This window comes from Hordeum vulgare, chromosome 5H (genome assembly GCF_904849725.1).
Source record: "Hordeum vulgare subsp. vulgare chromosome 5H, MorexV3_pseudomolecules_assembly, whole genome shotgun sequence".
NCBI classification, from domain to species: Eukaryota; Viridiplantae; Streptophyta; class Magnoliopsida; order Poales; family Poaceae; genus Hordeum; species Hordeum vulgare.
Window position 1 is genome coordinate 477,346,888 of NC_058522.1, and position 26,504 is coordinate 477,373,391.

Here is a 26,504-nt window from a genome sequence, read left to right on the forward strand (position 1 = left end):
CTATGACCATGAGATCATATAACTCACTAACACCGGAGGAATGCTTTGTGTGTATCAAACGTCGCAACGTAACTGGGTGACTATAAAGATGCTCTACAGGTATCTCCGAAGGTGTTAGTTGAGTTAGTATGGATCGAGACTGGGATTTGTCACTCCGTGTGACGGAGAGGTATCTCGGGGCCCACTCGGTGAAACAACATCACACACAAGCCTTGCAAGCAATGTGACTTAGTGTAAGTTGCGGGATCTTGTATTACGGAACGAGTAAAGAGACTTGCCGGTAAACGAGATTGAAATAGGTATGCGGATACTGACGATCGAATCTCGGGCAAGTAACATACCAAAGGACAAAGGGAATGACATACGGGATTATATGAATCCTTGGCACTGAGGTTCAAACGATAAGATCTTCGTAGAATATGTAGGATCCAATATGGGCATCCAGGTCCCGCTATTGGATATTGACCGAGGAGTCTCTCGGGTCATGTCTACATAGTTCTCGAACCCGTAGGGTCTGCACACTTAAGGTTCGACGTTGTTTTATGCGTATTTGAGTTATATGGTTGGTTACCGAATGTTGTTCGGAGTCCCGGATGAGATCACGGACGTCACGAGGGTTTCCGAAATGGTCCGGAAATGAAGATTGATATATAGGATGACCTCATTTGATTACCGGAAGGTTTTCGGAGTTACCGGGAATGTACCGGGAATGACGAATGGGTTCCGGGTGTTCACCGGGGGGGGGGGGGGGCAACCCACCCCGGGGAAGCCCATAGGCCTTGGGGGTGGCGCACCAGCCCTTAGTGGGCTGGTGGGACAGCCCAAGAAGGCCCTATGCGCCATAGGAAGAAAATCAAAGAGAAAAGAAAAAAAATAACTATACATTTATTATTGCCTCTAGGGGATAATTCCAACAGTCTCCCACTTGCACTAGAGTCAATAATCTAGCCCTCACATCACCATGTGAATTACATTGTAATAAATCTAACACCCATACAGTTCTGGTGTCGATCATGTTTTGGCCGTGGAAGAGGTTTAGTCAGCGGGTCTGCTATATTCAGATCCGTGTGCACCTTGCATATATTTACGTCCTCCTCCTCGACGTAGTCGCGGATGAGGTTGAAGCGTCGTTTGATGTGTCTGGTCTTCTTGTGAAACCTTGGTTCCTTTGCTAAGGCAATGGCACCAGTGTTGTCACAGAACAAGGTTATTGGATCCAGTGCACTTGGCACTACTCCAAGATCCGTCATGAACTGCTTCATCCAGACACCCTCCTTAGCCGCCTCCGAGGCAGCCATGTACTCCGCTTCACATGTAGAATTTGCTACGACGCTTTGCTTGGAACTGCACCAGCTTACTGCACCCCCATTAAGAATAAATACGTATCCGGTTTGCGACTTAGAGTCGTCCGGATCTGTGTCAAAGCTTGCATCGACGTAACCTTTTATGGCGAGCTCTTCGTCACCTCCATACACGAGAAACATCTCCTTAGTCCTTTTCAGGTACTTCAGGATATTATTGACCGTTGTCCAGTGATCCACTCCTGGATTACTCTGGAATCTACGTGCCATACTTATGGCCAGGCTAACATCTGGTCTAGTGCACAGCATCGCATACATGATAGAACCTATGGCTGAAGCATAGGGGACAGAGCGCATATGCTCTCTATCTTCATCAGTTGCTGGGCACTGAGTCTTACTCAATCTCGTACCTTGTAAAACTGGCAAGAACCCTTTCTTGGACTGTTCCATTTTGAACCTCTTCAAAACTTTATCAAGGTATGTGCTTTGTGAAAGTCCTATCACGCGTTTCGATCTATCCCTATAGATCTTAATGCCTAGAATGTAAGCAGCTTCTCCTAGGTCCTTCATAGAGAAACTTTTATTCAAGTAACCTTTTATGCTCTCCAAAAGCTCTACGTTGTTTCCAATCAGTAATATGTCATCCACATATAATATTAGAAACGCCACAGAGCTCCCACTCACTTTCTTGTAAATACAAGATTCTCCAACCACTTGTATAAACCCAAATGCTTTGATCACCTCATCAAAGCGTTTGTTCCAACTCCGAGATGCTTGCACCAGTCCATAAATGGATCGCTAGAGCTTGCACACCTTGTGAGCATTTTTAGGATCGACAAAACCTTCGGGTTGCATCATATACAACTCTTCCTTAAGGAAACCGTTAAGGAACGCCGTTTTGACATCCATCTGCCAGATTTCATAATCGAAAAATGCAGCTATTGTTAACATGATTCTGACGGACTTAAGCATCGCTACAGGTGAGAAGGTCTCATCGTAGTCAACTCCTGGAACTTGTGAAAAACCCTTTGCCACAAGTCGAGCTTTATAAACGGTCACATTACCGTCAGCGTCCGTCTTCTTCTTAAAGATCCATTTGTTCTGAATAGCCTTGCGGCCCTCAGGTAGTATCTCCAAAGTCCACACTTTGTTCTCATACATGGATCCTATCTCGGATTTCATGGCTTCTAGCCATTTGTTGGAATCTGGGCCCACCATTGCTTCTTCATAATTTGCAGGTTCATTGTTGTCTAACAACATGATTGACAAGACGGGATTACCGTACCACTCTGGAGCAGCGCGTGATCTCGTCGACCTGCGTGGTTCAACAGAAACTTGAACTGGAGTTTCATGATCATCATCATTAACTTCCTCCTCAACCGGCGTCGCAACGACAGAGGTTTCCCCTTGCCCTGCGCCACCATTTAGAGGGATGAGAGGTTCGACAACCTCGTCAAGTTCTATCTTCCTCCCACTCAATTCTCTCGAGAGAAACTCCTTCTCGAGAAAAGTTCCGTTCTTAGCAACAAACACTTTGCCCTCGGTTTTGAGATAGAAGGTGTACCCAACTGTCTCTTTTGGGTAACCTATGAAGACGCACTTTTCCGCTTTGGGTTCCAGCTTTTCAGGCTGAAGCTTTTTGACATAAGCATCACATCCCCAAACTTTAAGAAACGACAACTTTGGCCTTTTGCCATACCACAGTTCGTATGGTGTCGTCTCAACGGATTTCGATGGTGCCCTATTTAAAGTGAATGCAGCTGTTTCTAATGCATAACCCCAAAATGATAATGGCAAATCAGTAAGAGACATCATAGATTGCACCATCTCTAACAAAGTACGATTACGACGTTCGGACACACCATTACGCTGTGGTGTTCCAGGCGGTGTTAATTGCGAAACAATTCCACATTGTCTTAAGTGAGTACCAAACTCGAAACTCAGATATTCACCCCCACGATCAGACCGTAGGAACTTGATCTTCTTGTTACGATGATTTTCCACTTCACTCTGAAATTGCTTGAACTTTTCAAATGTTTCAGACTTGTGCTTCATCAAGTAGACTTAACCATATCTACTTAAATCGTCAGTGAAGGTGAGGAAATAACGATATCCGCCGCGTGCCTCTACGCTCATTGGACCACACACATCGGTATGTATGATTTCCAACAAGTCACTTGCACGCTCCATTGTTCCGGAGAACGGAGTCTTAGTCATCTTGCCCATGAGGCATGGTTCGCACGTGTCAAGTGAATCAAAGTCAAGTGACTCCAAAAGTCCATCAGCATGGAGTTTCTTCATGCGCTTTACACCAATATGACCCAGGCGGCAGTGCCACAAAAATTATGGCGCTATCATTGTTTACTCTAACTCTTTTGGTCTCAATGTTATGTATATGCGTATCGCTATCAAGATTCAATATGAACAATCCTCTCACATTCGGTGCATGACCATAAAAGATGTTACTCATAGAAATAGAACAACCATTATTCTTAGACTTAAAAGAGTAACCGTCTCGCAATAAACAAGATCCAGATATAATGTTCATGCTCAACGCAGGCACTAAATAACAATGATTTAAGTTCATCACTAATCCCGATGGTAGTTGAAGTGACACTGTGCCGACGGCGATTGCATCAACCTTGGAACCGTTTCCTACGCGCATCGTCACTTCGTCTTTCGCCAGCCTTCGTCTATTCCGCAGTTCCTTCTTCGAGTTGCAAATGTGAGCAAGAGAACCGGTATCAAATACCCAGGCACTACTACGAGAGCCGGTAAAGTACACATCAATAACATGTATATCAAATATACCTGATTTTTCTTTGCCCGCCTTCTTATCTGCCAGATACTTGGGGCAATTGCGCTTCCAGTGACCCATACCCTTGCAATAGAAGCACTCTGTTTCAGGCTTAGGTCCAGCCTTGGGTTTCTTCGGCGGATTGGCAACAGGCTTGCCGCTCTTCTTCGAATTGCCCTTCTTGCCTTTGCCGTTTCTCTTGAAACTAGTGGTCTTGCTCACCATCAACACTTGATGCTCTTTACGGAGTTCAGACTCTGCGACTTTCAGCATCGCAAACAACTCGCCGGGAGACTTGTTCATCCCTTGCATGTTGTAGTTCAACACAAAGCCTTTATAGCTTGGCGGCAGTGATTGAAGGATTCTGTCAGTGATAGCTTCTTGCGGGAGTTCAATCCCCAGTTCAGCTAGACGGTTTGAGTACCCAGACATTTTGAGCACATGTTCACTGACAGACGAGTTTTCCTCCATCTTGCAAGCATAGAATTTATCGGAGGTCTCATACCTCTCGATCCGGGCGTTCTTCTGAAAGATAAACTTCAACTCCTGGAACATCTCAAATGCTCCATGACGCTCAAAGCGACGTTGAAGTCCCGGTTCTAAGCCATACAAGACTGCACATTGAACTATTGAGTAGTCCTCCTTACGTGCTAACCAAGTGTTCTTAACATCCTGATCAGCCGTAGCGGGTGGTTCATCTCCTAGCGTAGCATTAAGGACATAATCCTTCTTTCCAGCTTGTAAGATTAGCTTAAGATTACGAGCCCAGTCTACAAAGTTGCTTCCATCATCTTTCAACTTAGCTTTCTCTAGGAACGTATTAAAATTCAGGATGACACTTGCGTGAGCCATGATCTACAACACAAATATATTCAAAGTGGACTTAGACTATGTTCAAGATAATTAGAGTTCAACTTAATCAAATTATATGCTAAACTCCCACTCAAAAAGTACATCTCTCTAGTCATTTGAGTGGTTCATGATCCACTTACACTATCCCAAGTCCGATCATCACGTGAGTTGAGTATAGTTTCAGTGGTAAGCATCCCTATGCTAATCATATCAACTATATGATTCATGATCGACCTTTCGGTCTCATGTGTTCCGAGGCCATGTCTGCACATGCTAGGCTCGTCAAGCTTAACCCGAGTGTTCCGCGTGCGCAACTGTTTTGCACCCGTTGTATGTGAACGTTGAGTCTATCACACCCGATCATCACGTGGTGTCTCGAAACGACGAACTGTAGCAACGGTGCACAGTCGGGGAGAACACAATTTCGTCTTGAAATTTTAGTGAGAGATCACCTCATAATGCTACCGTCGTTCTAAGCAAAATAAGGTGCATAAAAGGATTAACATCACATGCAATTCATAAGTGACATGATATGGCCATCATCACATGCTTCTTGATCTCCATCACCAAAGCACCAGCACGATCTTCTTGTCACCGGCGCCACACCATGATCATCCATCAACGTGTTGCCATCGTGGTTGTCGTGCTACTTATGCTATTACTACTATAGCTACATCCTAGCAAAATAGTAAACGCATCTGCAAGCACATATGTTAGTATAAAGACAACCCTATGGCTCCTGCCGGTTGCCGTACCATCGACGTGCAAGTCGATATTTCTATTACAACATGATCATCTCATACATCCAATATATCACATCACATCGTTGGCCATATCACATCACAATCATACCCTGCAAAAACAAGTTAGACGTCCTCTAATTTTGTTGCTGCAAGTTTTACGTGGTGACCAAGGGTATCTAGTAGGATCGCATCTTACTTACGCAAACACCACAACGGAGATATATGAGTTGCTATTTAACCTCATCCAAGGACCTCCTCGGTCAAATCCGATTCAACTAAAGTTGGAGAAACCGACACTTGCCAGTCATCTTTGAGCAAAGGGGGTTACTCGTAACGATGAAACCAGTCTCTCGTAAGCGTACGAGTAATGTCGGTCCAAGCCGCTTCAATCCAACAATACCGCGGAATCAAGAAAAGACTAAGGAGGGCAGCAAAATGCACATCACCGCCCACAAAACCTTTTGTGTTCTACTCGAGAAGACATCTATGCATGAACCTAGCTCATGATGCCACTGTTGGGGAACGTCGCATGGGAAACAAAATTTTTCCTACGCGCACGAAGACCTATCATGGTGATGTCCATCTACGAGAGGGGATGAGTGATCTACGTACCCTTGTAGATCGTACAGCAGAAGCGTTAGAGAACGCGGTTGATGTAGTGGAACGTCCTCACGTCCCTCGATACGCCCCGCGAACAATCCCGCGATCAGTCCCACGATCTAGTACCGAACGGACGGCACCTCCGCGTTCAGCACACGTACAGCTCGATGATGATCTCGGCCTTCTTGATCCAGCAAGAGAGACGGAGAGGTAGAAGAGTTCTCCGGCAGCGTGACGGCGCTCCGGAGGTTGGTGATGATCTCGTCTCAGCAGGGCTCCGCCCGAGCTCCGCAGAAACGCGATCTAGAGGAAAAACTATGGAGGTATGTGGTCGGGCAGCCGTGAGAAAGTCGTCTCAAATCTGCCCTAAAAGCCCCATATATATAGGAGGAGGGAGGGGGACCTTGCCTTGGGGTCCAAGGGACTCCCAAGGGGTCGGCCGAGCCAAGGGGGGGAGGACTCCCCCCCCCCCAAACCGAATTGGACTTGGTTTGGTGGGAGGAGTCCCCCTCCCTTCCGGTAATCAAATGAGGTCATCCTATATATCAATCTTCGTTTCCGGACCATTTCGGAAACCCTCGTGACGTCCGTGATCTCATCCGGGACTCCGAACAACATTCGATAACCAACCATATAACTCAAATACGCATAAAACAACGTCGAACCTTAAGTGTGCAGACCCTGCGGGTTCGAGAACTATGTAGACATGACCCGAGAGGTTCCTCGGTCAATATCCAATAGCCGGACCTGGATGCCCATATTGGATCCTACATATTCTACGAAGATCTTATCGTTTGAACCTCAGTGCCAAGGATTCGTATAATCCCGTATGTCATTCCCTTTGTCCTTCGGTATGTTACTTGCCCGAGATTCGATCGTCAGTATCCGCATACCTATTTCAATCTCGTTTACCGGCAAGTCTCTTTACTCGTTCCGTAATACAAGATCCCGCAACTTACACTAAGTTACATTGCTTGCAAGGCTTGTGTGTGATGTTGTATTACCGAGTGGGCCCCGAGATACCTCTCCATCACACGGAGTGACAAATCCCAGTCTTGATCCATACTAACTCAACTAACACCTTCGGAGATACCTGTAGAGCATCTTTATAGTCACCCAGTTACGTTGCGACGTTTGATACACACAAAGCATTCCTCCGGTGTCAGTGAGTTATATGATCTCATGGTCATAGGAATAAATACTTGACACGCAGAAAACAGTAGCAACAAAATGACACGATCAACATGCTACGTCTATTAGTTTGGGTCTAGTCCATCACGTGATTCTCCCAATGACGTGATCCAGTTATCAAGAAACAACACCTTGTTCATAATCAGAAGACACTGACTATCATCGATTAACTGGCTAGCCAACTAGAGGCATGCTAGGGACGGTGTTTTGTTTATGTATCCACACATGTAAATGAGTCTTCATTCAATACAATTATAGCATGGATAATAAACTATTATCTTGATACAGGAATTATAATAATAACTATACATTTATTATTGCCTCTAGGGCATAATTCCAACAGTGACGTCCGTTCGGCACTAGATCGTGGGACTGATCGCGGGACGGTTCAAGGGGTGGATCGAGGGACGTGAGGACGTTCCACTACATCAACCGCGTTCACTAACGCTTCTGTTGTACGGTCTACAAGGGTACGTAGATCACACATCCCCTCTCGTAGATGGACATCACCATGATAGGTCTTCGTGCGCGTAGGAAATTTTTTGTTTCCCATGCGACGTTCCCCAACAAAGATAACATGAGCCACCCAAGGTCCTTCATCTCAAAGTTTTGAGACAGAAAAGACTTAACCTCCTCAATCACTTTGAGGTTGGTTCCAAATATCTGTATGTCATCAACGTACAAGCCAATATAACTCCTTCGCCCCCACCATGGCGATAGCTTCATTAACAACGAAGCCAACAAATGTCAGAGTTGTATTAAACTTCTCATGCCATTACATAGGTTCTTGTCTCAGACCATATAAAGATTTCAGCAACTTACACACCCTTCCTTCCTCACCATCTATCACAAAGCCATCTGAATATTGCATATAGATTTCCTCGTTTAGCTCTCTATTCAGGAAAGCCGTCTTAACGTCCATTTGATGAACGAGAAGACCATGCGAGGCCGCCAACGAGAGTAGTACTCGAATGGTGGCTAGTCTAGCCACAGGTGAATAAGTATCAAAGAAATCTTTTTTTCTGGGCATAGCCCTTGGACACAAGCCTAGCCTTGTACTTTTTAATCGTACCATCGGGCCTAAGCTTCCTTTTAAACACCCACTTGCATCCCAATGGTTTGCAACCACAGGGACGGTCAGTAATTTCCCGTGTCCCATTAGCCATGATGGAATCCATCTTGCTACGGACCGCAGCTTTCCAGTAATCAACATCTGGAGACGCATATGCTTCCGAAATAGAAGTGGGATTATCATCCATGAGGTATACGAAGAAATCATCATCAAAGGTCTTTGCAGTCCTTTATCTCTTGCCCTTACCAAGGGTTTTCTTGTCATCCTCCTCAGGATTTTCATCATGTGTTTGTTCATAATATTCCATAGGAATGGCATGCGAGGAGTTTCCTCAGATTCCTGTCTAAAAGTGCTTTGCATATCTCTCATGGAAAAATATCCTCAAAGAATGTAGCATCCCTCGACTCCATAATTGTACCGACCTTCACGTCAGGTACCTCCGATTTCACTACTAGAAATCTATAGCCAACACTATTCTTAGTGTAACCCAAATTAATCCAGTCCACGGTCTTTGGTCCAAGCTTACGCTTTTTGGGGATCAACACATTTACTTTCACCAAGCAGCCCCAAGTACGTAAGTATGAGAGCGTCATCCTTCTCTTTGACCACTCCTCATATGGAGTGACCTCATTATCTTTTGTAGGAACCTTATTCAGGACATGACACAGAGTCAATAAAGACTCCCCCCATCATGCCTTGGATAAACCTGATGTATCTTACATGGCGTTAACCAAATCAGTTAGAGTATGGTTTTTCCGCTCGACAACCCCGTTTGACTGGGGTGAATAGGGAGGCGTCCTCTCATGAATAATGTCGTATTCCGCACAAAAATAAACAAATTCGTTTGAGAAGTACTCCCCACCATGATCAGACCGGACTCGTTTAATTTTCTTTTCAAGTTGATTCTCAACTTCTGCCTTATAGATTTTAAAGTAGTGTAGAGCCTCATCTTTAGTATTTAATAGATACACATAGCAATATCTAGTGGAATCATCTATCAATGTCATGAAATATTTCTTTCCGCCTTTAGTCAACACACCATTCATCTCACAAAGATCATAATGTATGAGTTCTAATGGCACCAAGTGTCTCTCCTATGCAAGATTGTGAGGCTTGCGAGGTTGCTTTGCTTGCACACACGAATGGCAGTTAGAACCTTTGGCTAAAGTAAAACTCGGGATTAAGTTCAGTTTTGCTAGCCGTGACATAACACCGAAACTTATGTGACAAAGACGTGAATGCCAAACTTCAGATTCATTAACGCTCGAATCAATATTTGTTCATGACTTTATTACAAAAATCTGCAAGGGAAAGGTGGAACAAACCTCCGCATTCATAACCTTTTCCAACAAAAAGTCCATATTTCATAACAACTACTTTATTAGACTTGAAGACCAACTTAAACCCTTCTCTACACAGAAGGGAGCCACTAACGAGATTCTTCTTGATGGTGGGGACATGATGCACGTTCTTCAGTTGCACGATCCTTCCCGAAGTAAACTTCATATTAACCGTGCCAACACCAAGAATAGAAGCACTCGCGCCATTCCCCATCAATACGGACCCTCGGTCTGTGACCTGTTAAGAAGAGAACAATGATATGTCAGCACACACATGAATATTTGCACCTGTGTCTACGCACCAATCGGTAGGTTGACAAACCGAAAATATAGTAAACAAATTATTGTACCCAGATGCACCACTTTCATTGTTGCTCACAATCATATTGGCAGACTTGGAGTCCTGTCGTGGCTTCTTGTACTTGTTTGGGCACTTATTGGCCCAATGTTCCTCAGAACCACAATTGAAGCAACCATCTTCATTCTTGTTCTTCTTGAAGGTCTTCTTACCTTTCTTCTTAAATTCGGTATTCTGTTGGACAGAATTCTTCCCCTTGGGTCTGTGGGAATTTAAGTTCCTCTGATGTACCATGTTGGCAGCAGAAGGACCTTCGATCGTTTTCCCGTGCGAGTCCTTTGCTTTCGAGTTTTGCTCAACACTTAGATGGCCGACGACATCCTCTATTGAGAATTCATGCCTCTGATGTTTCAGAGTGGTAGCAAAGTTCCTCCAGAAATTAGGGAGCTTGGCGATTATACACCCCGCGACAAATTTGCCAGGTAAATCGCACTTCAGAACCTCAAGTTCTTTAGCAATGCATATTATCTCATGAGCTTGTTTAAGTACAGAACGGTTCTCAACCATTTTGTAATCATGAAACTGCTCCATAACATACATCTCGCTCCCAGCATCGGTGACCCCAAATTTAGATTCGAGCGCCTCCCACAGCTCTTTGGCAACATGCACATGTAAATATGCATCAACCAGCTTATCTCCGATCACGCTTAAAACTGCTCCAAGGAATAAGACGGTGGCATCCGCGAATGCCTTCTCCTCTTCAGGAGTGATCGTTCCCATAGGAGTGACGCCGGCTACCCAGAACACATTCATAGCCGTGAGCCATAAGGTGGTTCTCGTTTGCCAACGCTTGAAATAAGTACGGGTAAACTTATCCGGTTTCAGCGCAGCAATAAAACCATTACTCGAAAAATTCCTACACACGTTAGGTTTTTGGATTCTTGAGTAAATAGGCAATTTTCCGAATAGATTAATCCATGAAATAATTACTAACATGGCATTGACTAGATTCATGACACACTGATTATAGAGCATACTAGCAAGTACTACGCATATAGCAGAAACATCTACGCATATAGGTAGTACTACTAGGGCAGAAATAAACATGAGCGGGATAAACTGGTTATACCCTCCAATCAGCCAGTTGGCCTTAGAAGCAGCGTTGGCGGCGGCAGCATCCTCTGCCGCCTTCTTTTCGGCTTCGGCCTTCTCACGGATAAGACGGTCGGCTTCGCTTGGTGAAGACGTGGCGATGACGAGGGCGACGTGGACGTATACGAAGCAGACGGACGGAGGCGAGCAATCGCGTGATCGCTCCCCAAAAACCTAATCGCCCCTCTCCCGTACAGGATCCGGAGAGGCGAGGTTTCGGAGGCCTTCTTTCCCGTCAACCGTCTACGCGGTGAACGGGACGGAGTCACCGGCAGCAGCAGCAACAAAGGAACGAGCGCGTGAGGCAGAGGTGATCTGATCTCGTGACGGCTAGGGTTGGCGTTAGCCCTGCTTATATAGGTGGCCGGGTGGAGAGATGTGGGCTGGCGTTAGCTCTGCTTATATAGGTGGTCGGGTGGAGAGATGTGGGCTGAACCCATGTCCGAGTCGGTAACAACCCACGATCCGACGTCTCAGTTCGTGGCGCATCCGTTTACGTATTCTCTGTTCCTGACCGGTAAAAATAAGCGCGTAGCATGAGCTCGGCTCGGCTCATTCCTGCGAGGCGTGGCGAGGCGGACGGCGGCGGAGGAGTGCGCGGGGGCCTTTTCTCTTCTCACTCTCCAATAACATGTAAAAAAGAGACCCTTATAAAGGGGTCCAACTTTTCTCCACTACCATGATGAGACTAAACTTTCCACCATCATCTTATCATGCCACCATGTATATGGACCCTTAAAGATTTCTAAAATTATTTTATAGGCTTAAGGCCCATTACAGATTTCAACAAATAACACTGTGAAGGAAAACTACTCCTTGATAATGGATTCATTGACCTACCACGATCTCCTTCCGATGTGGTATTTAACTCTGTAACTCAACAGACCGGGCGTTGCACACAGCACCCGGCGCATAAATGCTAGTATTGCATATGATCCACGGATCCACTTGCTTAACTTTTCAACTGTTCTTGTGTTTGCAGGACATCCACTGCCAGATGCTGCGCGAGCTGGCTGTGTGTCTCAAACATTTCTAACCTGCTGGAGATCCCATCCCAACCTCAGAGCATCTCTAATACCATATGTATATTTAGATGTCTATATGTTTATATAGACAATGGTTTAAAAATATTCTTTCATATACACGTTCAGTTTTACAACAAAATGTCTATATATAAAATGTTTATATTATCACTCTTATATTTTAATATTATTTTATAACTACCAATTCAACTACCATTTTATAACCTCCAACGGCTCTATTCCAGGCCTAGATATAACACCCATTCTCACCTCGCTTAAATCATTCCATCTTGTGCTTCTCTGATCTTTCTTCTAAGTCTTGTGTCTTCTCTCTTACAACACAATGAATGAAACAGGATTCGTGAAGCTTCAAAAGTGAATTATACCATCAATGGTCATTCCGACACAATGGGACACTATCTTACAGACGGTATATATCCATCATGTGCAACATTTGTGAAGACAATACCAGCTCCACAAGGCAGAAAGAAGAAACATTTCGGCAAAAGACAAGAGGGAGCCAGAAAGAATGTGGAGAGAGCCTTTGGAGTTCTGCAATGCCGATTTACCATTGTTCGGGGGCAGCTAAAGGTTGGAAACGCAAAAAAATTGGTGATGTCATGAAAGCTTGCAACATAATGCATAATATGATAGTTGAAGATGAACGAGACATTGGTCCACGAGACTACAACTACGACTCTATGGGAGTAAAAGTGACCCCATCTCGTACTCATGCGAAACAACTGAGTACGTTTATTCAAATGAGTCAACGGATCACACACAACGCATTTCACTCTCTGTCTAGTTGAGCACATCTCGGAGAAGTTTGGAGATGAATAATTATGTACGCAGTTGTAATAATGTAGTTGAATCTTATCATGTATTATTTTAGTTATGGCATAATGCAATGTTTCCAATACATTCATACTGGTTGTTCACACGACAAATAGTTAACAAGATAAATAGTTTACATGAGAATTAGTTCGCACGACAAACCTGATGTGTTCTATCGGCGAGCGGGAATCTCATTCTGCTTGTTCATGTAGTATTGTTGTTGTGCCCCACTCATAGCACTAGTGTCCATGGACATGATCTTCTCTTCTAACTCAAACTGTTTATGTGCCATCTCCCTCTTCTGGATTGTTATATGTCTTTCCCTCTCTTGGTTTACCATATGCCTCTCCCTCTCCTGGTTCTAACATATGTCTCTCCTACATTGCTATTTGCTTCTCTTGCAATTCAAATGCTCGCCGGTTTACCATATGCCTCTCCCTCTCTTGGTTTACCATATGCCTCTCCCTCTCCTGGTTTAACATCTGCTTCTCCTGCATTGCAATTTGCTTCCCTTTCAATCAAATGCTCACCCATAACGAGCAGTCCTCGCGGCCTCTTTCACCTCGGCCTTCTTTAGCTTTTGTGCCCACATAGTTTCTAATGATAACTTGGAAGCAAGAGCATCGGAAGCAGAAGCTCTAACTTTCCGTAAACGTTCTTTATCTCGCTTCGGTCCTTATCTCTGTATCAAGAGCATTAGGGCAACCAAAGTCTTCATCATTAGAAGCTGTACATGGACTTGCATCGAAAGTTTTCTTGTGCTTTTTTTATGCCCCTTTGAAACCACACGAGCCTTCCACTTTGGGTGCTTTTGTAATTCTAACCAGCAATGCATTAACGCAAATGGCCTATTTTTAGGATGTTTGGACTTATATTAAACAAGTGCCTTGGCTTGCTGCACAAATAAACGGCCTATTACTCTCACAAAACATATGAAAGTTTAGTATTGAACTAAAAAGATGGATGCATACCAGCTGAGCGATAGTCACCCCACTTTGTTTTCTATTAAGTATTTGTTGATAGTATCCACAGAACTTGCTGACTTGCTCATTAATAGTGCTCCAACAACAATTGAGTGCATTTTGAACATGATCCGGCCATGATACTTTCTTGCGCGTGCTGTAGTAATCAAAAATCCTACCCCAATAGAATTTGCAGATTGATCTGCCCCTATCACAACATCCAAACTGGTGTGCAACCATGCTTCCACCGATAGTTCATCCTCTTTAGTAGACCAATTCAGTCCTTTAGTGGATTTTGCTTTGACAAATGCAAATGCTTTTTGAGTTGATGCCATTTCTTGCTTCCCAACTGGACTATCTAGCACTTGTGATGATACACCAAAGTTCAACATCTCAAGAAAACGCCCGTCGCCTTCCATCTGCAAAAAATTGAAAAAGCACACACATTCAGAACTTCAGTCCAAATCCATGCCCAAAAGCCACATACAAAGCACATCCCATGCTCCCCGTGCTCCCGTTCCTCCCTCCCAGTGTGTAGCGACACCGTCCCTCCCCCTCTCGCGCTGCCGACAACCCTCCCCTCCCCCCGAGCGGACCGGCGACGGAGGCCCTCCCCTTCACCCCGAGCGCAGCGGCGGCAACGGCCCTCCCGTCCACCCCGGAGCGCAGCGGCGGCGGCGGCCCTCCCCTTCATCCCGAGCGCAGCAGCGACGACCCTCTCCTCCATCCCGGAGCGCGGCAGCGGTGGCATCCGCCCTCCCCTCCCCCGAGCCCGAGCGTGGCGATGCCCACCCCCACCCCCTCACCCCCGCGGGCACCGAGCGCGGCTCCCTCCCCTCCCCCCGCATCTGGATCCAGCCCAGCAAAAAGGGCGTACCTCGGCGGTGGTGCGTCATGAAGGCGTCGCGCGCCTCTTCCTCCTCTCGGCGTGAAGGAGGAACATGGCGTTCTGTTGGGCTATGGACGACGGGTTCACATCGTCCAGGGTTGGACGTCCTCGAGCGCGATTTAGACGATGTGTAAATTTAACACGGACATATACACAAGCTGTTGGAAGGCCGTCTTTGCTCCTTCGCCGTCTAAACGCGTATAGACGCCCCTTTAGACGAACCGTTGGAGATGCTCTCACCTTAAGTAGGGAAACGCTGGGCCTGAATAAAAATACATCCCAACCTCTCCTTTTCATGAACAAATCGGTTTGTTTTCAAAATAGTTTGGTAAATTATGATTTTTCCTAATGAATAATCAGTAATGTGGTTTATTTAGCAAGATCTGTTGTCCATGATGGAAGCATGTTTTTGTGCAACGGAGGCATTTTTTTGACAAGATTAACTGTTTTATCATAAAAATCAATGGATGGAAAAAATATCTCATGGAGGAAAGCAAGTTCTCCTCAAGCCTGTTGTTCTAGCCATTTTCACATACCGCTATGTCCGCCTTTAAAATTCTTAAAGAAACTCACAAAGGAATCATTGATACCACGTCACATTTTTTATGGGGTGACGATGATAAATCAAAAAAGGATACACTGGATGGCTTGATGGAAAATGAGTGTTCCAAAAACTCAAGGAGGGATGGATTTTTGTGATATCTGTTGTTTCAATTTGGGGATGTTGCATAAACAAGCATGGTGTCACCTTCAGGACCCGAATTCTTTTAGTGCCAGAGTCTTGAAAAGTTATTTGTTGAATGCAAAACAAGAGAAGGGCAAAGTATTACGGCGGGAGTCAATTATCCCAAGCATGGTTAAATATGAAGAGCTGGCAATTGGCAGGATATTAATATTTAAGAAGATATGTGGTAGCGTGGATCTCAAATTGTGCTGCTAGAAGAGAGGGATAACTTACGTCCAAGATTTATGATCTTATTGATCGTGTTACAAATAGTTGGGATGAAGAAGTGATCAGACAAAGCGTTGCGGCCAATTGATGCTCAAGAGTTCTCGCAATTGCTCTTTTGTTTCATGATATTTCAGATTTTGTTGCATGAAGTTTCACAAACAATGGTATATTCACTGTCCTTTGAGCTTATTGGTGGAATGGAGTACACACCAACATGGGAGGAAACTCACACTAATGGGATGGGTCAAAGAAAACTCATTGTTTTCACCGCACCAACCAGCCAGTCTCACGACTACCACCTCTTCTACATGACACATAACATGTGGGGCTTGTCCACCGCTCTCGATCCTCACCTTAATCTCCTCCCCTTGCACTTGTCTTTGTGTCGCTTTCCCATCCCACCCCTCTCTCTCATTCGCCACGCTCGATAGGGGAAGAGAGGCCTCGCTCCCATGGCCAACCACCGTTGCTTCAAACCAAGGGGACTGGTGTGCATCCTTGCCACAATAGGCATCGTTGCTGCAAGCCAAAGGACGATGTGTGGCCATTGCTATTGCATCCCTCACCATGGCAGTAGCTGCCATGCGAGCTTCAATGTTGCGAACCGAATATCAAGGAGGTGACCTCATGTTGCATGGAGACAACGAAGCTGCAATGCAATACGTGTGGTGATGTGACCCGTGAATCTCGACAGTGGTAATAAGATGTCTACCAATTATCAGTTTGCTACTATATGACGAGAACAAGTCAACAAATGAGGATAATCGAAGCATGCATAGTCGACATGCTTTACAATATCCGTTCGCTGGCGACTCGAAGGCAACAATCAACAATGATTCCCTGCCCCACTGTGGGCCATGAAGTCATGGTGGATCCCAGTCCTTACCGGCGTGAGAGCTTTATTTTTAGATGTTTTTTGAGTTTGGTTAGGATTTGTGTCTTGTCCAGGAAGGCAAGTCGGCAACGACCTCTTCAAGATGAAATAAATTTCTCCCCTCTTAGCCCCCGTCTTTGCAATGCATCTAGCGTCGCTGAAAGACATGTGGAGGTGTACCTCTGCAGATGTCGCCAGAATCGACCAATGTTGGTCATCAGTGAATCCACTTGGATCTGGGCTTATTTCGGGTTAGGTCCTTCCATCCTACACTCTCTTCATCAATGATAGTTCTAGCCCTCTAGGGCCTTAACGCAACGACTTCCCAACTATGTACCGCAACAAAGTTTGCATGATTTTGTTAGGAGAATCAATGTGGCTTAACTTTTAAATGTCAATATGCCATAGTATTCATCTCACTTTTTTCTGCTTTTTTTTTTACAGGCGCCTTTTGCTATTAAAAGCAATATGGCGCCATGCTTGCTAAAATCAGAATACTCAAGTAGTCAATTATCTTGCTGGCAAATCATCCTCCGTGGGGAACATTGATTGCGTGAAATAATAAGTAATATTTTCTCAATGTTTGTGAAACCAATAATATTCTGATTATTTGTGAAAGCAAGCATTTTCTCATTTTCTCAATGTGAGCTTATTACTACTCCTGTGTTATTTTCTGAGAAACATTGACATATCATTCATTGCTTGCTGACGAGTAGTAATATTTTCTCCGGAAAGCAAGCATTTTCTGTAAACAAAGTTGCAACGGCAGTATTGATGTGCACAGTACACAAACTTTGACGAAATTATTTGTGAAACTAATAAACCTGATGAATTGAAGTATTCATAACTGACACTCACCAAAAAGGACAGACTGACTGTAGACTAGGGGGCAACGAGGCATCGCGGTGATAGATTTCAGTCGTCCAAATTCCCCTTTCCAACAAAGGTGACCCAGTTCATGAATCACTCCACCAACAATCTTTTGAGAAACCCATAACATCGTTAACCTATGTTCTACATACTACCTTGGTTTCTTCCTATTTTATGCAGGGGCTTTGCGCCTCCGATTTCCATAAAATTTGGCAGGAACTGGGTATCACACAACAAGTTTTGGGAAATAATTTGGCAGGAACTGGGTATCACACAACAATTTGGTGCTATATATAACAGATAGTCAAATTGACCCCTCTGATCTACTGATCATAAGGAAATAAAGAAACAGTTATATCCAGTGTTCTATTTACAGGCTGCTCTCTAAGGTAGACCAGTGTCTGCTTGTGCCACTAGCCCCTACCTACAACATTTTTTACTTCTTGATTAAAATAAAAGCATCATCTCTATGTTTTCATGTTTAGAATTGTTCATGATCTTGTGGACAAAGATAAAAGACATGGTAAAGCATCTTGGGCTTGGCACTAATATTTTAGATAAACAAGTCACCTAAACTTTGGGCTTCTAATACTATGGACTCCTTCTGGGGTACAACGTAACAGAGCTGCTGTAAGCCAACACGTGTGTCAGCTGGAACAAAGCAACAAATGAGGCAAGGTCTCCTTAACATTGTGCATAATGTAGGGGAGCTACTAGGAATCTTTAAGATCATATGCTCTTTGGTTGGTTTGGGAGTTGGAGTTGGCCTCTTATTTGAGTCAGGATAGTTATTTGCTAGTTTATCCTACAAAGAACAGGTGCCTTGTGTTATTTCGCCATCTCGGCAAGAATGAATAAACCCGTTTCCCCCTAATCCGTCTACCACAGAGACGTGTGGCTAGCTGGGAATGAGCCCAGCCCCAAGCAAGCCGATGATTTCACTGTATCCTTTTACCCTCTACCCTTCATGTCCTGAGACGCACACACTCTGTTGCCCTCCCCTCCCATTCCTCTCCTCAATTTCGCAAATACCAAACTAGCTGCCCAATTAAGTACAGATAAAGTATAAGATACTATTGTTCAGAGTTAATGGTGTCTTGGTAGTGATAGTGCATGTGTTGAACAATTGACATGAAACAAATCAATGCATTTATAAGCTCTGCAAAATATGAACAAAAAAGAAAATAACTGCAGTAGATATAGTGCAAAGTTATTCTCCTGACTTTCTATCACGCTTAACTAGCTACTAATCCAATAACCAGAGAAAATTTACCACCAACCACGGTGTCAAGAAACAGAATGGTATCTATTTTAACTCTGAGTTACACAACATGATTCATCACAATTTGCAACAAGAAAATAATACATCCTTCACAGGATCAGCAAAATTCAAGTGCACAATTGTTCATGGTATCTATTTTAACTCTGAGTTACACAACATGGTTCATCACAATTTGCAACAAATGTTCAAACAACACTCTACTTCAATCACATAAACTCAACTAATTGTTCATATTTTATCAGTACAGTACAAATAAAGGCCAAACTTACAGCATGTGCTAAGACTCGAATTTCATTTAGTAATCTACACATACTATTTACCTCCCTCTTTCATAAAGATAGGGCCTGATCATTTACTGAAGTAGCACATCGCGTGTAACCTTTCTTCTATCAAAGAGAATGTTCACTCATCATTGGAAAAGAAAAGGAGAAAGACAATACCAAAGCCCCACAAAAGGAAGCATCACTTGTAAGTTCCAACAAGCAAGCAACATTTCAAGCTGTTCAATGCGACATTTGATTTATTTATTTTCTGCAACAGCCAGCTAGTCACTTCAGGCGAAGAGAGACGGGTATAATCAGTCCTAATTACGCTCCCGAAAGTATGTATCAAATTATGGCCAAGGAAAAATAAATAAGGGATACATTTCAAGCTGTTCAAAACGTTTAGGACATGACAGGGCATTAGGAAATGTATACGGCATCTGCCATCATCATCAGATAAATTTCAACAACAAAACAGAAACAGAAACATAGTGTTCAGCCCAGGTCCCATCAACATCAGATTGGTAATACATCGCAAGTTCACAACCATCCTTATTGGAAGCAAAACATAACAGAAGCAACCTAGGTTTCGAGGAAGACCTGGGGCGCCCGCGCGCGCGCGGGGGAATCACTCGGCCATGGTGTCGGCGGAGGCGGAGGCGGCGGCGAGCTCCTGCTGCTGGAGGCGCTCGAGCGCCTTCTGGTGCGCCCAGGTCTCGAGGGTGAGGTCGGGCTTGGCGTTGAGCCCGACGCCGAGGATGACGACGGTGAGGAAGGAGGTGACGTAACAGGGGAGCTCCCAGTCCTCCCACTTGCGCGACTCGCCGGGCGGCGGCGGCGTGCGGTTCATCGGGTACCCCTTGGGCCGCACCTCGTGCCCCGGCGTCGTCCACCGGCCCCCGCCGTCGCCGTGCCCGCCGCGGAGGCGCGCCGCCGCGCGCAGCCGCGCCCGCAGCATCCCTCCCGCCGCCGACGAGATCGCCCGCATCGTGCCCGGTTGGTGCGCGTGTGCGTGGTGGAGGATTGGAGATCGGAGAGAGAGAGAGGGGGGTCGCCGATTTGCTTTGGGGGCTGCTCTGCGGAGACGAGGCTGCCTGGGGTGTGGACGCTGCAGAGAGTGGTGTAAGTGGGCTGGACTTGGCCGGTGTTGGGCTACACTAGGAAGAAGTGGGTGATCTTTAGCGGGCCGGAGCCCGAAGGTTGGAACGTAGCAAGTATATTTTCACCAAGGACTGCCGAAAAAAGATGAGAATTCCCTCTCCAAATGAGTTGTGAATATTCTTCAAGCAAAAAACTTGAAAATTATATATGTGTGTCATTTACTACTCCCTCCGTCCCATAATATAAAAAAGTTTTTCACACTAGAGTAGTATCAAAAATGTTCTTATATTATGAGACGGAGGGAGTACTTTTTAGTCGGGTTGTTTACTTAGGTGCTATGGCCGTATCCTCTCCAAAAGAAGTTAATAATTTCATATATATAAAATACACGACAATATGTTTGAGTTTCATTTTTAAAATTATCGATGTGAATTATTTCCTAGATTTTAGTTGGCTACTACAGCTGTACTTTTCAGGTCGAGATTAAATAAAGCCGGCCATATTTCTTCAACAAAAACTATTGTACAACACATGCTAGTTTATCTCAAATACTGATGAGAAATTCCTTTGTCAATATATCATCAAAAAGTTCAAGAAAAAACTTCTAGCTCAAAACTGAAAAACGAATGATAGCTCCATCTACTTGACCTAAGCTTTTGATAGGGGGGAATGATTCCGGAGTATGAAAAATTAGGACAAAACACAAGCCATTAATCAGCTCTTTCAAACTGTCACAGCAGCATACTAAGGTCATGGTTGGATTGTCGTGTTCCAGCTAAATACGCTTGTATTTCAAATACGCTTGTAAGAAATACAGACGTCGGTCCGTCGTTTTATTTTCCAGCTAAAAATAGCACTGAGCCGGTAAGTTACACCGGTATTAGATTACACTCATACCAAGCGCGGCATAAACTGCATTATTCGTCCACTTCAGGTGGAAGGTTCACTTGAACAAGTACTGAGAAGTGCAAATTGGCTCACATAAATCAGCTCTACAGTCATAAATTCAAGCTCGGAACACAGCCAAATCAGGGACTCTCATCCATATATGCAGACAGCAGAAATCAGTACAGCATGCTGTTTGGGATTGGATCGTTTATTTACACTCTTCCCAAAAGAATCCCCCATACATGCAGACAGCAGAATCAATAAAAAGTGCTGTTTGGAATTGGGATCTTTTATTTAAACATGTCACAAAAGAATCATGACTTATTCATCGTGGATACGTGATACATATCGACATAAGGGTGAGATTCAGCTGGTCTGCTATTGAACATCCAGCGATTGCCAATCGTGGAACGACAGCCCGTCGATAGTGGATGGCCGGAAGAGGAGCGGGTTAACATCCCACCCTTTCAGGCTTCCTCTCGACCATCTCATACTGACATTGTCAACCTCCAGGCCTGAGATGTGCTCCAGCATCATACCGCCAGTCCTGTGCTTTACCATCTCCTGGCACCCAGGCCTGTAGTCATACAGGCCCCCAGTGTAATTTGTCCACCTCTTGTAGGTCAGGTCAACATTCTGGAACTTCAAGTTGCGAAGCAAGCCGTGCTTCGATCCAGCCAGGAAAACACCGTTTTCTGATACTGACGAGATGTTGATGAAACGAACATCTGAAATGGTGCCTTCTCTGGAATCAGGGTGCCTTGGACAGGTAGTGATGTAGATCGGTTCAGCTCTCCCCCACCATGAAGGATGGTAGTACCTAGTGCGCATTTTGATGTTTGAAAATATCACATCACTAACGTTCCCTGCAAAATTATGTACCTCCAAATTAGGATGCTTAAAGCAGCCCACCAATTAATGCAATAGCTGAAAGTACAACAACACAGGATGACTGCTAAGTAAAATTTGAAGGTGGCAAACCCATTAAAAAAAACTCCACAAAGTTGCAATAAAAAAATAGCCGTTTTTTGAATAAGATGTTCAGTGTACCCCACCTAATTGTATGCCGGTTCATTCACAATTGCAAGCACAAAATCATTACCTCCATCACGGATCTGCATTCCAAGTCCTCGATGTGAATCAACTATAGTAATGTTGTCAAAGAGCATCTTCTCAAAGTTGAAAAAGCTTGCACTTCCAAATTTGATAGCGCATGATTTAGTACGGATCCAGCAATTTGTCGCTGTCAAGTTGTAAACAGGCCCTGTGCTAGACTTTGGGCAGATGGCATCATCTCCGGTGTCTATGTGGCAATCGGTGATGACCGTGTTGTTTGAATCCTCGATGTCAATTCCGTCATTGTTAGGAGTGTCAAAATCCCCGTATATAGAGACATTGCGGATCACCGAGTTGTCACACCTGACAAGATGCAGGCTGCAGACAATGCAAGCATATTAATTAGGGAAGATTTTGTTTTTGCCACTCTAGATTTTTGCCAATTTTCCTTATGCCACTCTAGATTTTGACATTTCACTTTCGCCACTCTTAGTTTTTGACAATTATCACAATTGCCATTCAATGGCAAAAACAAAATAATTTTGTTTCACTTTTGCCATTCTTAGCTTTTGACAATTATAACAATTGTCACTCTTTTGTTTTTGACACAAAATGGCAATTGTGATAATTGTCAAAAACTAAGAGTGGCAAAAGTAAAATGTCAAAATCTAGAGTGGCATATGGAAAATTGGCAAAATCTAGAGTGGCAAAAACAATTTTTTCCCTATTAAGGATCAGTTGAAATAATTTTTTGTTTTTCTAGTTCAGTGATTGTACCTAAGAGCATCTCCAATAGACCGTCTATATGTAAAAATACCTATGGATCTTCGCGAGCAAAAAACGCTGCTCCAACAGATGGTCCATATGTAAAAAAAAATACATCACCGCCTCCCGGAGATGTAAAATGAAAACTTCGTGATGCAAATTTACATCACGAGATACAACTGATGTAAAACTGCGGCCGCCCGCCAAACGACCAACCGCCTGTTCATTCGCTCCCCCCCCCCCGCGCCGCCGCCGGCGGTGGGCTGACACATGTCGCCGCCCTGGCCCTCCATCGCCGCGTTCATGCCGCCGTCCCCCGCCTGCCGGCCCGGATTCAAGCCGCCCTGGCCGGTCGCCACCGCGCCGGCGGTTCCTACGAAGGCGGCGAAGGCACCGCAAAAACGGGCGGCGAATCGCGATCGAAACCCGGCCGAAAGTTCGGCTCGGATAGCGAAAACCTCGAAGGCAGCGGCGGTGGCTCGGGACGATGACTCGCAGCCACGGCCGGCGGCGTCCTCCAACAGCCAAGCAGTCATTCCTCCACCTCCACCGCCGCCGGCCGTGGAGGAAGATGTGGCCACGCCGACGGCCACCGCCTCCAACATGTTCGATGATATGCCGCAAAGGTAAAAAAAATATTGTGTGCTCTCGTTTGTTGTTTAAAATTGAATGTGATGTTGAATGTTTGTACGTTCAATTGTAGTCTTGATGATGAAGCTTTTTTGCACGCGAAAAATGTGGCAAATGATGATTATGTGTCACACGAGTATGTTTCAAGAGAGGAACATGAAAGGCGAGAAGAATAAGAAAGTAAAAGCTTTCACTTTTCATCATTGCTACAAAGAGCTCAAGGATGAGAAGTGGAAAACTAGAGAGACTTTTGATGCTTCGAAGAAGAAGAGTGTGGTGATTGAGGATGAAGAAGATATCGCCGGTGAGGAGAGGAGACCCACTCCTCACTCCGTGACAAAATCTTATAGGCGCGATGGAAACAAGAAAGTGAAGGGAACCAAGGCCGGAGACAATGAACTCAAGGAAGGATTTGATGCCATTGTCATGGCGAGGAAAGAGTATGCGGAAGAAAAAAGAATGTTGAAGCTCAAGAAAATAGAGGAGAGGAGTGAGGCCGAGCGGCGGAGGGCGACGGCCGAGGAGAGGAAGGTGGAGCTAGAGGAGATGAAGATGGTCGAGGAGAAGGCCCTCAAGTATATGTTTATGGACACATCTACTCTTGATCCCAAGGCAAAGGCCTTTGTTGAACTTTGTCGCGATGAAATGCTCATGAGGCAAATGATGATGGGAGGAGGCATGGGAGGTGCCATGGGTGGCTACATGAACATGATGGGAGGTGCCATGAATGCTGCATTTGGCGGAAACATGGGAGGTGGCTTCGGTGGCAACATGGAAGGTGGCTTTGGTGGCATGGGAGGTGGCTTTGGTGGCAACATGGGAGGTGGCTTTGGCGGCAACATGATGGGTGGCTATGGAGGTGGCTATGGCGGCAACATGAACGGCATGGGAGGCAATGAAGGTGCTTCCAGTCATGCTCTCGGCAACGATACTACACCGCCTCACAACGTCGACAAAGAAGCCGGTGATCATGATGATCGTACCACGGTTCACAACACCGGTGGTGTTGATGACCCGCATGAATGATATTCATGTGCATTTTAATTTATAGGCCGAAAAACTTTGCTTGGGACCTTGCACTTTTGATAGTTGGATTTGAAACTATGATGATGATGATGCACTTTTGTTAGGGATTTGAACTATGATGATGCATTTTATTTCAAATTTTAAGTGATATTTGAATGCAAAACCGCGGCTGTACAGTGGCTGAACAGCAGCCGCGCGGCCGCCCGCCGGTTTTACATCTTCGTTTTGGACCATCTGTTGGAGTTTCTTTTTTTTTTTATATCTCCGTTTTGGACCATCTGTTGAAGTTGAGCCTTTTTCGGAGATGTAAAAAGCACATTTTGGCGCTCCAAATTTGAACCATCACCGATCTGGAGCACCAAAATATACATCATCTATTGGAGATGCTCTAAATGCGTTTAAGTCTGTAGTGGACATATAACAGGTAAGAGCTAATAACAGCAACTGATTGCAAACGTGTATCGTTGGTTAACTACTAGTATCATTATGAACTGATTGCCAATCCTACCAAATATCGATCTGTCTCGTGTGACAACAAGTTTTAACAACTAATAACAGCAGCTGATGGCGAATGTGTGTGTGCTTCAGTGCTTTTAGTATCGTTAGAGTTCAGACTTCAGACATAGTGAAAGGATTAGACAAGTCAGTGCATTTACATGACTACACTACACCTGTTCAATCAGTTCAGAGGTTTTGGCAATGTAAGTTCTATGAGTTCATCAGAGCGAAGCTAGGGAGCAAGAAGAGCTGACCACCACAGGGCCGGCTGGTTGAGGGTAATGTCATGGACCGCGACGTCCTTGGAGTCGATGAAGCCGAGGAGCCGCGGGCGGCACTCGTCGCCCACGCAGTCCCCCGTGGCGTTCCAGCTGACCATGACGTTCTTCTGAGCGCTGGGCGTGACCACGAAGGCGCCGCCCTGGCCATTGACCTCGCCGCCGCCGGTGACGCCCGCGCCGGTGGTGTTCTCGGCCAGCACGACGTACCAGCGGCGCCGCTCGGGCGGGTAGTCCCGCTGCCGGGTCCCGCCCAGCAGCCGCGCGCCGGGGGCCACCTCGAGCACCACGCGCGAGCGGAGGTGCACGGTCGCCGTCAGGTAGTCCCCGGGCGCCGGGAGCAGCACGCGGCCGCCCCCCGCCCCCGCGCAGGCGTCGACGGCCGCCTGGATGGCCGCCGTGTCGTAGCGCGTCCCGTCGCCGGCCGCGCCGTAGTCGGCGACGGAGAAGACGCGGGCGGGCGCGGAGTGAGCGGGGGCCGGCGGCGGCAGCAGGAGCAGGAGGGACGCGGCCGCCGCGAGCAGGAGGAGGAGAGGGGGTGCTGCTGCCATTGCGGCGTTGAGTCTTCTGCTGCTCCCCGAGCTAGCGATCGCGGAGCTGCTGCTGTGGAAGCATGGGGTGGGAAAGAACCGCACGCGAGCCGCGCGGCTTTTGCAGTTGGATCGGAGGACATGTCGCCGTCAGAGGGGGAGGAGGAGGAAGATGATGTGGGGGCGAGAAAGGTGTTTGTTGCTGAAAGGGGGTGACCGGATAAGCTGATGCAGAATGCCAAAAGGGCCGGCCCGGCACGGCCCGTTATATTCAGACACGGCCCGTCAGGGCACATTTATTAAACGGACCGTGCCGTGCCGGCCCATGTGCCCGGGGTCCAGGCCCAAGCACGGCCTGCAGCACGGTAGGCCCACGACACACTGCCCGTTTTGATTTAAAAAACAGACCAAAAAATCCGAAAATATCATCTCCTGCGC

General features: G+C 45.7%; 2 protein-coding genes across 2 annotated transcripts; both read right to left on the bottom strand.

Annotated features, from left to right (window-relative positions):
- Positions 1 to 19,661: 19,661 nt before the first annotated feature.
- On the bottom strand, positions 19,662 to 20,417 carry LOC123399372. The gene has a single exon (XM_045093787.1). The coding sequence runs from the start codon at positions 20,280 to 20,282 to the stop codon at positions 19,923 to 19,925; it is 360 nt and encodes a 119-aa protein (XP_044949722.1). The 5' UTR covers positions 20,283 to 20,417; the 3' UTR covers positions 19,662 to 19,922.
- Positions 20,418 to 21,423: 1,006 nt separating this feature from the next.
- LOC123399373 (exopolygalacturonase-like) lies at positions 21,424 to 26,229 on the bottom strand. Its single transcript, XM_045093788.1, has 3 exons — positions 25,513 to 26,229; positions 22,386 to 22,717; positions 21,424 to 22,149 (listed from the first exon to the last, which is right to left on the bottom strand). Exons 1-3 carry the CDS (start codon positions 26,085 to 26,087, stop codon positions 21,662 to 21,664), a joined length of 1,395 nt encoding a protein of 464 aa, XP_044949723.1. The 5' UTR covers positions 26,088 to 26,229; the 3' UTR covers positions 21,424 to 21,661.
- Positions 26,230 to 26,504: the final 275 nt, after the last annotated feature.

Coding starts and splice junctions, on each gene's coding strand:
- LOC123399373 (XM_045093788.1), bottom strand. CDS start 26,087: ATGGCAGCAGCACCCCCTCTCCTCCTCCTGCTCGCGGCGGCCGCGTCC. Junction 22,718..25,512: donor AACCAGCCGGCCCTGTGGTG/GTCAGCTCTTCT, acceptor CATTGTCTGCAG/CCTGCATCTTGTCAGGTGTG. Junction 22,150..22,385: donor AATGCAGATCCGTGATGGAG/GTAATGATTTTG, acceptor ATAATTTTGCAG/GGAACGTTAGTGATGTGATA.
- LOC123399372 (XM_045093787.1), bottom strand. CDS start 20,282: ATGCGGGCGATCTCGTCGGCGGCGGGAGGGATGCTGCGGGCGCGGCTG.